This window comes from Erithacus rubecula (assembly GCF_903797595.1).
Source record: "Erithacus rubecula genome assembly, contig: SUPER_Z_unloc_3, whole genome shotgun sequence".
Taxonomy (NCBI): Eukaryota; Metazoa; Chordata; class Aves; order Passeriformes; family Muscicapidae; genus Erithacus; species Erithacus rubecula.
Window position 1 is genome coordinate 4700505 of NW_027635944.1, and position 12919 is coordinate 4713423.

At 41.6% G+C, this 12919-nt stretch overlaps 1 protein-coding gene across 2 annotated transcripts; it reads left to right on the forward strand.

Annotated features, from left to right (window-relative positions):
- The first annotated feature begins 274 nt into the window (after nucleotides 1-274).
- Nucleotides 275-11202, forward strand: RGMB (repulsive guidance molecule BMP co-receptor b). 2 transcript variants are annotated; one of them, XM_079331378.1, is made up of 4 exons: nucleotides 275-576; nucleotides 2845-3356; nucleotides 8888-9552; nucleotides 10087-11202. In XM_079331378.1, exons 1-4 carry the CDS (start codon nucleotides 474-476, stop codon nucleotides 10142-10144), a joined length of 1338 nt encoding a protein of 445 aa, XP_079187504.1. In that variant the 5' UTR covers nucleotides 275-473; the 3' UTR covers nucleotides 10145-11202. The 2 variants fall into 2 exon arrangements, with proteins under 2 accessions (XP_079187504.1, XP_079187503.1); XM_079331377.1 differs by lacking the exon at nucleotides 275-576 and adding an exon at nucleotides 2291-2734.
- Nucleotides 11203-12919: the final 1717 nt, after the last annotated feature.

Here is a 12919-nt window from a genome sequence, read left to right on the forward strand (position 1 = left end):
ATCCCCTCTCCCCTCAGGGGGTGTTACCGGGCTCCTTCCTTCCCTCTGCCGGCATCGTTCCCTCCCGCCTCAGGGGCGCGGTTCGCTGCGCAGGCGCACTCGCTCCTCAGTGACGCGCAGCGGCGGCGCGGCCCGCGCTGGGTAGGTCGTTGCCGCCAGGGGGCTTCGGGCGCCTCTCCAGCCTTGACAGACAGTTCCGAACACCAATAGAAGACGAGGAGCAGGAGGAGCGGGGCGGGCGCAGCGCGGGCACCGCCCTATCGGGGTGCGCCGCTTTGTGCGCGTCGCGTCACGTCGCGCTGCCGTCGTTACGGCCGTGCCGCTGGAGCAAAAGGAGGCGAGGGCAGCAGCGAGCAGCCGCAGAAGGAGGAAGAGGCGGAGGGGGACGCACTGTGGAGAACGTCGTCCGCCCCGCCGCCGCCTCATGCCGCGGCGCCGTCCTGCCGCCGGCCCGGGGACCTGCATGGCCGGGCATGGGGAGCGCTGCGCCCTCCCGCGCCCCCGGGGCTGAGTCGCCGCTCGCCGCTCTCCGGCGGCTGCTCGTCGCGCTGGGGCTGCTGCTGCTGCTGGGCGCAGGTACCGAGAGCGCGGGGTGGGAGGGACGGGGGCGCAGCCGGCTGCCCGCAGGCGCGGGGAGCTGGCGGGTCCCTTTCGATCAGCTGCAGCCTTTCGTGAGGAGCGATTCGCGAGATGGGCCTGTGTGCGCCGGAGAGGGGAAAGCTGAGGGGCTGTGTATAAATATCTTCATCCCAGCGCACAGTGCCACACTCTCATTGGTGCCCAGCGGCAGGAAGAGGAGCTGTGGCTGTAAACTAAAACACAAAAGTTTCACCTCAACATGAGGAAGAAGTTCTTTGCATTAAGCCTGGAACAGGCTGCCAGGGACTTTCCCTCTCTCGAGACAAACCCCACCTGGACCCGTTCCTGTGTCAGCTGCTCCAAGTGATCCTGCCCAGGCAGGGGGGTGGGACCAGATGATCCCAGGAGGTTCCTTCCAGCCCCCAAAATTCTGTGATTCTGTGATTTACTCGACTATTTGATAACTTGACAGATTTGCTCAGCTAGCCTCATTTTTTTTTTTTTTGTGATTAGTATTACAAATACAACTGAAGAGAAATAAAAGTTTTGATGTTTTGAAAGCCTGGCTCTAAACCCAGCATTCCCTCTGTCATTTTGTTTGGCATGGATCTTTTTTGTGCATCTGAAAGTGCAGAAGTTGATTGTTGTTAGGGGTTTTTCTTGTACTTTGCAGAGGTACATATGACTTGCACAAAGAAATTTTCGGATTGCTTACACGAGTCATGGTCATGCTTAGCTGTAGGTGGAGAGTTCCTCATTTTACTTCGTGTCGTCTTGGGATTTTGACAGATTTGTGTTAGCTATGCATCACTGGCAAAACATTGCCCTTAAAAATTCACAGTATGAATATTCAGATTAAGTCATGTGAGTACTGACTCAGGAAGGTCAGCTAAGGGGCAGGCAAAGAAATTGCTGATACCCTCTCATCACTGGGTGCATTGCAGAAAATAATTCTTTAAAAATGAAAAATGTTACTCAGCCTACTTTCCGCTTCTCTCAGCTCAGAAGTTTCTCATAGATATATTATGTTTTCCATTTTAACTCTTCCATGTGTCTTTGTAGGTATTTTTATGCTGTTCAAAACATGTTTTGTGACAGTGAGAAATTACAGAAATGTTCCCACAGATTAATTTTAGTAGGTAGTTTTGCAGGGTTGAACAGCAGTGGCATGAAGTTCTGCACATATTCTTTTTGAAGGTACATTTTCTTTGGGTGACTGGAAATGTAATTTATCCTAGATTGGGGTCCTCCTGGTTTTAACCTGTGTGAAAAGTGTGGCTCAATTTCCCTTATTATGTCTTGTTAATTTAATTTTTGCTCCAGATAAGTTCTTTGGTAAAAAGTTATCTTCAGAAAGCCGTTGTTAACTGCCATAATAATCTGGAAGAATTTCAGATCATACCTGTGAGAACTGTGGAGGAGAAACTGTAAAACTCCAATTTGTTTTGCAAGGATGTTAACTGTGCTTTTTTATGGAAATCAGGACGTCGGATAGAGTCTGACTGGTTTGCTGATGTAAACTGAACTGTGTAGCAGTTGTGTACATCTGATAAGTACTCCAGGCTTTTGTGGGGAGAGGGTGTGGGTGAGAGGTGTGTTAGCTGAAAACTTGCACTTTAGACAGCTGGGTTTTTTGGCACATTAATCTCCCCAAAAAAAACTTGAGCAGTGAATTGTTACCTATGGCAGTTCCAGGGAAATAAAGCAAACTGCTTGTCTGCTCACCTGCCATCGTCCCCCCACTGTGGTTTCTAGAAGAGAACTTCCTTTATTCAATCTAGTTTTTGCATAAACATATTTATACATGTCCAACATCTAAACAATGTCTAAACAACATTACTTTGTTGCCTTTACCACACTCTTCTGAGGGGCAGAATTCTATATAAAGATTCAGTGACTTGTGTAAAGCACTGAAAGATTAAATGGAGACTTCCTTATTGACTAAGTAATTAATTTAAACAAAGAATTACATCATCACCTTGGTGTCTGTAAAGAACTATTTGGCTTATACTTGACAGGACTGAGTGCTTTTAATTTTCATCTAGACAATATGAAGTAATGGATTAAGACATCATGAGTCCTGTCAGGCTCTGAGATACTCCCCATTGCTATCTTTCAACCTCCTTTTTTCTAAAATGCAGCATTTCCCTAATGGGTGAGCAACTTTCTTTCAAGTTGTTTTCTGTGGTTCTTGTGGGAGTGGAAAGGGGTATTGCCACCTAAGAGGTTTGCTTTATATCTTTCCGCTGTCTGTTTTGTGCTTAGGTGACTGTCAGCTGCACACATCTTGTGGAATCCAGAAGTGCACCACTGATTTCGTGTCCTTCACTTCCCATCTGAACGCGGCTCTTGAGGATTTTGACCGGGAGTTCTGCAAGGCCCTGCGGGCGTACTCCGTGTGCACCTATCGCAATTCCAAAGTGTGCCGTGGAAACCTGGTCTACCATGCTGCAGTGCTGGGGATCGGTGACCTCATGACCCAGAGGAACTGTACCAAAGACGGACCCACATCCTCCACCAACCCTGAAATGACCCATGATCCTTGCAATTACAGTGGCCACACAGAAGCCAGAGAGCATCACGGGGGAGAGAAAACTCCTCCTCCTACTTACCTGTTTTGTGGCTTGTTTGGGGATCCTCATCTGAGGACTTTTAAGGATCACTTCCAGACATGCAAAGTGGAAGGTGCTTGGCCCCTCATAGACAATAACTACTTATCAGTGCAGGTGACCAATGTGCCTGTGGTTCCAGGATTCAGCGCTACTGCTACAAACAAGGTATGTATCTTTTTGGTGCACTGTGCATGCATGGAGAAGTAAAAGGCCAAGGCAGTTAAGTGAGTCATTTAGCCCTTAACAGTGAAGAAATGTAGCTGCTTGAGAATCTTCTATGCAGTAATATTAAAAGGTAAAACTCTTAGCATATTCTTTAATGAATATCAAACAAAACAGGTTCTTCCCTCTGCTCCTGCTTATTACAAGAAAACCTTTGCATATCACCACACAAGCCTGTAAGGATACTGATGTAACACAGTTACTGATTATTGTACATCTGTGACTGTCTCTGCACTATATAGGAATTCAAAAAATCATACAATGCTTTCGGTTGGAAGGGAACTGAAAGATGGAAAGAATATATGTCTTTTTTTTTTAATTTTCTAAACTTCACAGCTATAATGGCAGAAAACAAATAATACTGAAAGCAGCACAAAAATCTAGTTACCAAAGCACTGGTGGTTTAGAGCAGAAACCAGCTCTGCAGAGGGGGAACTGCAGAGAACTGAGAGGAGGTGGCAGGCTAAATGCTTCTGACAAGGACTTAGTACCTTGGCTTTACTAAACAAGCCGTGGCCCTAAAATTGTGCCAAGAATATTAAACCCTTGCTGAGACAGGCAAGTTTGCATTCCTCTCAAATACTTGAGGAGTCCAGAGTAGGAATACATCCAATTGTATTTGATAAATGATGCCATTTTTTTAACTTAAGAAAAGTCCTTATCCCTTCCTGCTGAATGCAGGTAGCAAGTGTGTCCATCAATTATTGGAGTATGCATTTGAAGCTGATATTGTCACATACCTTTTTTGGAGTGAAAGGGCTTTCTTAACAATTGTGATAGTGTAGCTCCTGTATTGTCAAGCTAGAACCAGGCTGTATGTACACAGCTTCAAGACATTTGCACCAAAGAATTTTCACAGTGTTTTGCAAGCCTGGAAGTAGTTACTTGAGTCAGAAGCCAGAGTTGTCTCTCACAATAGGTAGAGCCTACACATTTCTATGGAGTTGGCTGAGCAGTAGTATTACTATAGGAAAATCAGTTTTACTATTAAGTTTGTGCTGGGTTCTGAAGTATTGACTAATGGCAGTGCTTGTGTGAGTGTACAGAGATTGGACTGAAGCTCAGAATTGCATTTCCTTAACTTGTGCCAGTTTCAAAAACAGTTTTCATTGTGAATGAGTTCTGAAGGTATATAAAATGAGGGATTGAGGCTAAATGTGAGTAAGCTTTGCAGAAGGGACTTAATGTCCCCCACAGTCTCCTTCAGTAGCTTTTTTCTAAAGATTCCTAAATAAGTGAAAGAAAAAGCTGTATTTCGTAATCTGCAGTAAGCTTTTATCTTCAGTTCTGCTAAACTCTTTTCTTTATTTCCTTGTTCCTTATAGAGGTAGAGGAAGAAGTTGAGACTCTTGTGTACAAATTGTGTGGATGGCTAGGGTGTGGTTGTAGTGAATAGATAATCTTAAGTTTACCCACATTCTGAAAAATGATTGACTGTGGTAGCACATTGTGCTGGTATATGTCTTTTTAAAGAGATAAAAGAAGAGAGCAATCAGTATGTACATACTGAGGGAAAGTATGGATGCCTTCTGTCTTTATTTCTTCTCAAGAGGGTTTTCTTTTGTCTTTTTCTTTGACTTGGGTAAAATGGTTTTTTCTTCTCTTCTAGTAGTCCCTGTTATTGCCCAAGTACAGCTAAGTGTGCAGAAGCAATTAAATGAAACAAGATCTATGGTTTATGATACTAGAAGTATTTCTAAGGCTGATATACCTTATGTGTTGCACAGTCCTTGAATTTTTTCAAGGTTTTTTTGCATAGAACAGAATCTAGCCCATCTGTTGTAGGCAATGAAGGTTGTTTGAATGTACAAGTGACTTGGAGGATAAGTTTTAGTATCTCTAATGCATGCCCTTAACTCTTTTATTTCTAGTAGGAGCAGGTTACTATAAATGAAATAAAAAGCTACTGGATGTATTTAACTGATTTTGGCTTCTAGCTTAAAGGACTTCTAAAGAGCTACACTTCAGTGACATTTATCTGCATAGTGTAATCCCTAGGTGAAAGCATGCCAATAGGTCTTCTACCATCATCATAAGAAAAGTTTTCAGACTGTTCCTTTTCTGATTATTCTGGGTATTTTTCATTGCTTGTATTTGAAATAGATGTTTAATGGAAATAAAAACAAAGGTATATGCTGAACTTAAATTGTACAGAAGCCAAAGCAAATGCTAACCTAATTATCCTCTCTAAAGCAGCCCTAATAAAAGGTAGGACAATAAGAGTAGAAGATTCAGTTTTTCCTGAATGCATTTTTAGGGGAAGTGGTTTAAGAAGTCATAGAAACAGAATGGTTAATCATCAGCCTGTTGTCCTTTTGAAAGGTGCAAACCATCACTTGCCCTTGTAGGGAGTTAGTACTTTTCACTTTTATCCTAGCTTTCTGCTGTACCAGTCTTTGAGGGAGTTGGTAATGAAGGCAGCCTTGTGTGCGAAGTTTTCTTCTCTCTCCAAAACCTAAGAGACTATGGGAACCACAGCAGTCTGAGGATTATGCAGTAAGTTCATAAAGCACAGGAGAATGCCAGGAGGACACTTCAAATAAGAATATGAGGAATGAATGCATATTGTTTCTCCCCTGCTTCTCATTCACTGCACATCTGGCATGAAAATGTGAAAAGCAGGAAAAATTTCCCTTGAATTCCTTAACTGGAAGAGCACATCTTGTGAGAGTTATGTACTTACTCACAAAAATGCTTTTGACATTTTGTTTGTAGGTGTTTTGCATATTTGTGTTACTCATAGTAGCATCCGTTTCTCACCATGGACAAAGCTATTTTGTGTTCTGTGGTCTAGCTGAGACTTTAAAACTCCAAGTTTTTGAGCTTGCCTGATGTACTTATGACCCTTGGCATAGGAGGTTAGGGCTTTTCAGATGGAAAAGGAAGATCATGAGCAAGTAACTGGAAAACTGAAATTAAGTTTAAGCTTTTCTTTTTTTTCTGACAGACTTCTTGTATGGGTTTTGTGTAAGTCACTGGCATTATTTATGTTTGATTTCTGCAGCCTTAGTAGATAAGTATGAAGAGCTTTCCCGTCTTGGAAGTGGTTTTGCAAGTCCCTGAGAATAAATGTCTCTTACTGGGAGCAGGTAGGGAGGATATTGTACAGTGTATTAAATAGAATATTGCTTTTATTTTTTTAATTGTTTTTAAAATTTCATTTATTGTGTGCTTTATTTGGAGTGATAGGAAGTTTTTGCAGCCTTTTGCTGCTGTGACAGGTGTTCTGGATATCACTAGAGTAATTGTTCCTGAATAGCAAATGAGGCAGAGATCCTTGGGCTTGCCAGTGGAAAGCTTTCCTTCTGGTTTGGAGGTGTCTTCTTGTTTGCATTAATTGGAAATTGAGGTTTTCCTGTCCAGGCATTTTATAGTAGATAGCTTGAGAGTGAGAGAGTGAATTTAAGGACACAGAGAAGGAAAAAATGACAGAAATTTTCACTGTAGCAATTTTTTTGGTTTAAACCTTGGAACCTAGGAATTGGTTCTGTCAGCAGGGTAAAGGAATTTGAGGGATAAATGTTCTTTTACCCTGAGTCAAAACACTTTAAATATCTCTTTTGTAGCATGGTTTCAGTTTTTAGAGGAAATCATTGCATAGTGAGCAGAATAATGAGTGAGTAGAAAAATAATTAAAAGGTAATTGGAAGATAAATGTTCTAATTGTTTTAAGAAGTAGAAGGATCGGGTAACTTGTTACATGTCATTATTCTTTTCATCTTTATGGGCATTTTGCTTAAGGTAGAGATGAATTTGTCTTATTATGCAGAAGAGGTTTAATACTGTGGTTTCATTGAAGGTTGCAATAGAATCATTTAAGTTGGAAAAGACCTTTAAGATCATTTCAGTCCAGTTGGAAACTGTTACTTGCACTACTAAATGTGATCCATAAGTGCTGTGTCTCCATGCCTTTAAAATATTTGTGGGAATGATGACTCACGAGGCTGAGAACCTGCTCCAGTGCTTGACACTCTTTCCGTGCAGAAATTTTATCTAATATTCAACCTAAATCTTCACAGCTTAAGGGCACTTCTTCTCATCCTTTCACTTGCTATTTGAGAGGAGAAATTGACTCCCAGAGGAGAAATTGACTCCTACCTTCAGAGACTTGTAGAGAGCAGTGAGGTCTCCCTTGAGCTTCCTTTTCTCCAGGCTGAGCACCCCCAGCTCCCTCCGCCTCCCTTCATCAGGCTTGTGCTTCATGCCCTTCCCTGGTCTCTTTCCCTCCTTTGGACTCACTCCAGCACCTCAGTTTTTCTGTGAGAGGCCCATAACTGAGCACAGGATCTGAGGTGTCACCTCAGTGCTGAGTACAGGGTGCAGTCACTGCCCTAGTCACCTCTGGCTACGCTTAAACTGACCCAAGCCAGGATGTTCTTGGTCTTCTTGGCCCCCTAGGCACACTCTGACTCATGTTCAGCTCACAACCAGCAGCCCTAGGTCCTTTTCCACTGGGCACTTTTTCACTCACTCCTCCCTTTTCTTGGCAGTGTTATAATAATGGTTGAAGTTAATGATGTTGCAGGTCTTAGTCTCTACCCGAACCATTCTAGAATCCTATTAAATGCATAGTAAAATAGCAACATATAGTGATACCTTCATCATTCTAATTGCATTGTGGCACTAGGGAGGACAAGTACAAGAGCTCAGAGTTGAAAGTGTTATTGTTTAAGGCTCACAAGCCAGGCACTTTCTGCAACTAGATTAGAAATGGCAGTTTTGCAGCTTAGTAACACCATCTTTGAAAGGTTTAGCATGTGAAATGGAATTTAAGAGAGCTTTGTGATCAGTATGCTCATCAGTACTCATCAGTAGGAGTGGAAGGATAAAGTCCAACGTGAAATGTGCAGGTTGTATGTGTGGGATTTGTTTTTGTTTAGTAATCTTACTATAGTTGATGTTTGTTTATTGTATCCTCAGATAAGATTCTGGAAACCTTTACTTTCATTTCTCAAGGTGCCTCACTGTAGAAGGGCTCTGTATATGGCCAAACAACAAGGCTGATACACTGATAGTTTCAAAAATCTTCCTTTATGTGAAAATTTTGTCATTTGGATTTTTCCATCATAGGTTTAAAAAGGGTAGCTAATCTCTAGTCCATAAACAGTTCTGCATAAGCAGCTTTGTGAAGTGTTCTTGTGACCCAGACTGGGTGTAAAAAGTAGGTACATAAACTGTAGGTACATAAACATATATAACATGTGTTAACTTTGTTAGAAATAATAATTTTCACTTTTTAATGCTCCGTGTTACTTGAGAATTTAAAGAGATAAAGCTCTGTGATGAAATTGCTTAATCTCCCTTTGCAGCAGGTTCTGGAGTATCAGTGAGTACCAGGTACTGAGATAGGATTGTGTGATAAGGCAAAGCCCATGCAGCACATGTTCCAGCTATATTCTGCTACAAAATGGAAAAGGATTGAGATAATGATTTCTTTCCCTAACTTTGTTGTTTTTTCACCCCCTCCCCCACAGATAACTGTTATCTTCAAATCGTACCAAGACTGTACAGATCAGAAAGTGTATCAAGCAATGACTGATGACTTGCCTGCAGCTTTTGTCGATGGTACAACAAGTGGGGGAGATGGGAACACCAGGAGCTTGCACATTGTGGAGAAGGTCAGTGGCAGGTACATAGAGATGCACGCCAGGTACATCGGGACCAGGGTGCTCGTCCGGCAGCTGGGGCGCTACCTGACGCTGGCCATCAGCATGCCCCAGGAGCTGGCCATGGCCGACGGGGAGGGCCAGGAGCTGCAGCTCTGCGTGCAGGGCTGCCCTGCCAGCGAGCGTATCGATCACAGGGGCCGCTTGCCCTTGCCTGTGCTGGGAAAGCTGCTGCCCTGGGGGGCTGCGTCCCGTCCCCCGCTGGGATACACCCTGGAAACAGCCACCGCCAAGTGCCAGGAGAAGATGCGCGTGAAGGACATCTACTTCCACTCGTGTGTGTTCGACCTGCTCACCACTGGCGATGCCAACTTCACAGCTGCTGCTCACAGTGCCTTGCAGGATGTGGAGGCGCTGCACCCCAGCAAGGAGCACTGGCACATCTTCCCCAGGAGTGGAGGTGGTGGTGTGGGCAGGGATAGCGAGTTCTTTGTCACGCTTGGATTTCCGTGCTTGATCCTTGTTGCGTATTTGTACGAGTATTTTTTTCTTTTTTAGACTGTAACAAAATTCTGAAATATATATTGTCATAATATATTGAGTAAAGATAAATATATATGTATATACCATGTATATGAAGGGATGTTTTTGTCTTAGGGCATCCACCAGATTGGATGTTAACTGTTTTCATGTGTGTCTGGTTCAGTATTCTATGTATCTATTTGTTTTACAGTTGTTGAAAAGTTTTGTAATGTCTCTGCATTGGGACCTGATAAAAAGCACTTTATTTTTTACATATTAAATATATAAGTATGTATCTGAGTAACTGTGTATTACACGTGAAATGCTCAGTGATTTCTCTGAGTAATACTTGGTTTAACACGTTGGTTTTTTTTACTGAATTAAGTTGTGGGTTTTCCCAAGAGACCTTTATTTGTCAAGCATGTATGTTTTAAAGCTAGTGAATGGTCTCTGGAGAGAGCTTAAACTTAGAGATAGCACCTTTTTTTTTTCTTTCTTTTTTTTTTTCTTTTTCTTTGGTTTTTTTTTCTTTCCTTCATTCACAGGCCCTCTAGTTATCTGTGTCATAGAAGGCTACATATTTATATTTTTTTCATGCTTTGAAACCCAACAATGTAGCAGTCTTTGCAAAATGTTTTAGATGTGGTTTATCATTATACCAGTAAGTATTTGTGTGTATGTAAAAGAGTGACTGTGCAGTATGTAAAAATTTTAAATTATTGTGATAGAAGAATAGTTGCCCCCCTCCCCCCTCCTGCTGAGGAATATCAGTAAGGTGGTATAAGTGACCCCTGGTAGGGCACACAGAAATTGGGGATGTAGACCACATATTCAGCAGGTACTGTATAAATAAATTCTCAGTTTGTCTCCTAGCCAAATAGGATGGGTAGGATATTGGTTAAGAATGTGCTGAATACAGTTGTTATACTTCTTGCAGATGCTTGTTTCCTTCTGCTATATAAGATGTGTAAATTTATAACCAGCAGCTGCAAACCAGGCCAGTTTATTGAAAAAGATGGGTTTATTGAGAGAGATGAGGAAACTAGGATAAGGAATCATTCCCTCAGGATGCCAGTTGTGCAGTTCCTTCCTTTGTTGTGTTTGCAAAGATAGTTACAAGAACTTTAACACAGAGATCTGTGTTACTGCTGCATCCCTCCTGAGAGGCATTATAAAAATCCTCAAGTTATTGGAGAACTCTCAGACCAGAAGAACCCTGGAACAGAAAATTACTTTCTGTAAAACTGAAGAAGAGGTGATGAAATCTGAATAAATGATCCAGAAGAGTCCACAAGATTACTGAACTTAGTGTAAGAAGATGATCTGCTAAATATACATGGAGTATTTCAGCTGCAAGGCTGATCACACAGTGTGAAAGTAAATTGAAAGTGCCAAAATTTAAGAGGTTATCTCAGATACATTCAAAGAAATGCACCTAATAAACCCAATCACAACTGTGAATGCTTCACTAAGCTTGTATTATGGCTAGAAGTTCAGGTGTGTGAGAAATAATCTTATCTGGAAGGTGTATCAGTGAAATGAGTTGTGGAAATTTCTGTAGATGCAAAAGGAGCTTTAAATCTATATATTTGTATATGTTTACTGTACACAGAAGGCAGCTGTCATACTTGTAGCAGCTTACTCACAGGTGCCAGTAACACCACAAGTAACAACAACAGCACAATGTGACCACTGGTATTTTAACACAACAGCCAGTCAGCCATTACTGATGCTCTCTGTTTGCTGGCTTTGTCTTAAGCTACCCTTGGATATTAGTGGCTTAGTCAAGAGGGTTTTCTAAGTGTCTTCTAGAGCACTCCTAACCATATGCTAACAGAGCTTCTAATGACAGATGATGGTTTCTTTGGTGGTTGTAGAATCTCACAACTTCCTTAGTAAGCATGTTACAGGACTACAGGGACTGTATGCCTAATCTTTTATTTTGTGTGTACAGAAGGCTCCTAAACAGGGATATTGGAAAAAGAAATAACAGGCTCAATTGCATGTCAAACCAAAATTTCTTTTTTTTTTTCTTCCTGGAAAACCTATCTGGAAGAAAAATCTGTATTGAGCATCTGTTTAAGTGCAGCACATTCAAAGAGTACAATTTTTTGTTCTTTTGGTCAAGTTACAGACCTTCAGTATTGCATTTCCTTTCAGACTGCTGCTGTGCTGCCAGAAACTTATTTCTGTTCTCCTACTTCAGCATGCTAACTACCATGTGTTTGTTTTATGAGTTTTGAGGCTGTGGAAGTGTCTGTTTACTTATATAGCTCCAAAGTGAAGCAAACATTTCTGCAAGCTTTGTACTGCCTAATGAGAGTTTCATTAGTGGACCTGTTTTGAAAAAAAGCCCTGGAGTCTCATGGCTTTCTTCTCTTCTGAGAAGAGACACACAGCACAGTTTAAAATCTTGCCTTTGTTTTCTTCTTTTTTTCGTCTTTTACACTGAAATGTTCATTCTGTTTAATGATACAAATCCTTTTCTGTCTTTGTTCCAGCTAGAAGACTGCTGTCTATACAATGTCCAAATAGGACTAGTAACAATTCCCTTTTTTTAGCAGGTGTTCTGTGTTTTTTACAAGATAAACATTCTCTGTATTGTGCTGCTGCTTTTTTTCAACTGTATTCAAGACAAACAGGGATTGTGGGGATCAATGTTGTCCATTAGATTTTCAGTTCTCATTAATTACTTTTTTATGGAGAGTAAAATAGCCACAGGTCAAGTACAAGTATACAAGTAAATTTGTGGTGCTGATGTAAAACAATTGCATCTGATTTGATTCAGAATTCTTTATGTTTGTAATTAAAGTTTGTTGACATTAAAAGCTGCTATTAGTAAATTAACTGTGAACTGTGAGATTTATCAGTCTTTTTGCAGGGGTATATACTAGAATTCCTTAACTAGATATAAAAATGTATGTCACGTGGGGTGTGCCAATAATTTATTTATAGGAATTATTTTATCCCAGTTTAAAAGCTTAATTTCCACTTCTCTCTACACTGTAACAATAGAAGAATATTCCTTTATGAACACAAAATAGGTACTTGATTTAGCATGTGCTGAGGAGTGGATCTACGTAAGTTTTGTATGGCTAGTTCATGTGTGAGGTATCTAAATCCAAAACTGAGGCACACAGTGCAGCCCTTTCAGCTTGAACCCAGATACTTCTCTGGGTTCTCTAATTCTCTTCTTAATGCAGTAAGCCCCCTTAAATTTTGGCTGCTGAGCAGAGAAGATGGAATCTGTCTTGAGGGTTGTGTCTGCACTGCAGCCAGAGTCACAGGTTTGTCATCTGCCTGGTTTCCTTGCAGGACCTTTGGGGTAGGTGCTTGACTTGCTCATTCATATTTGGCAGATGATGGTGGAGCTGTGTA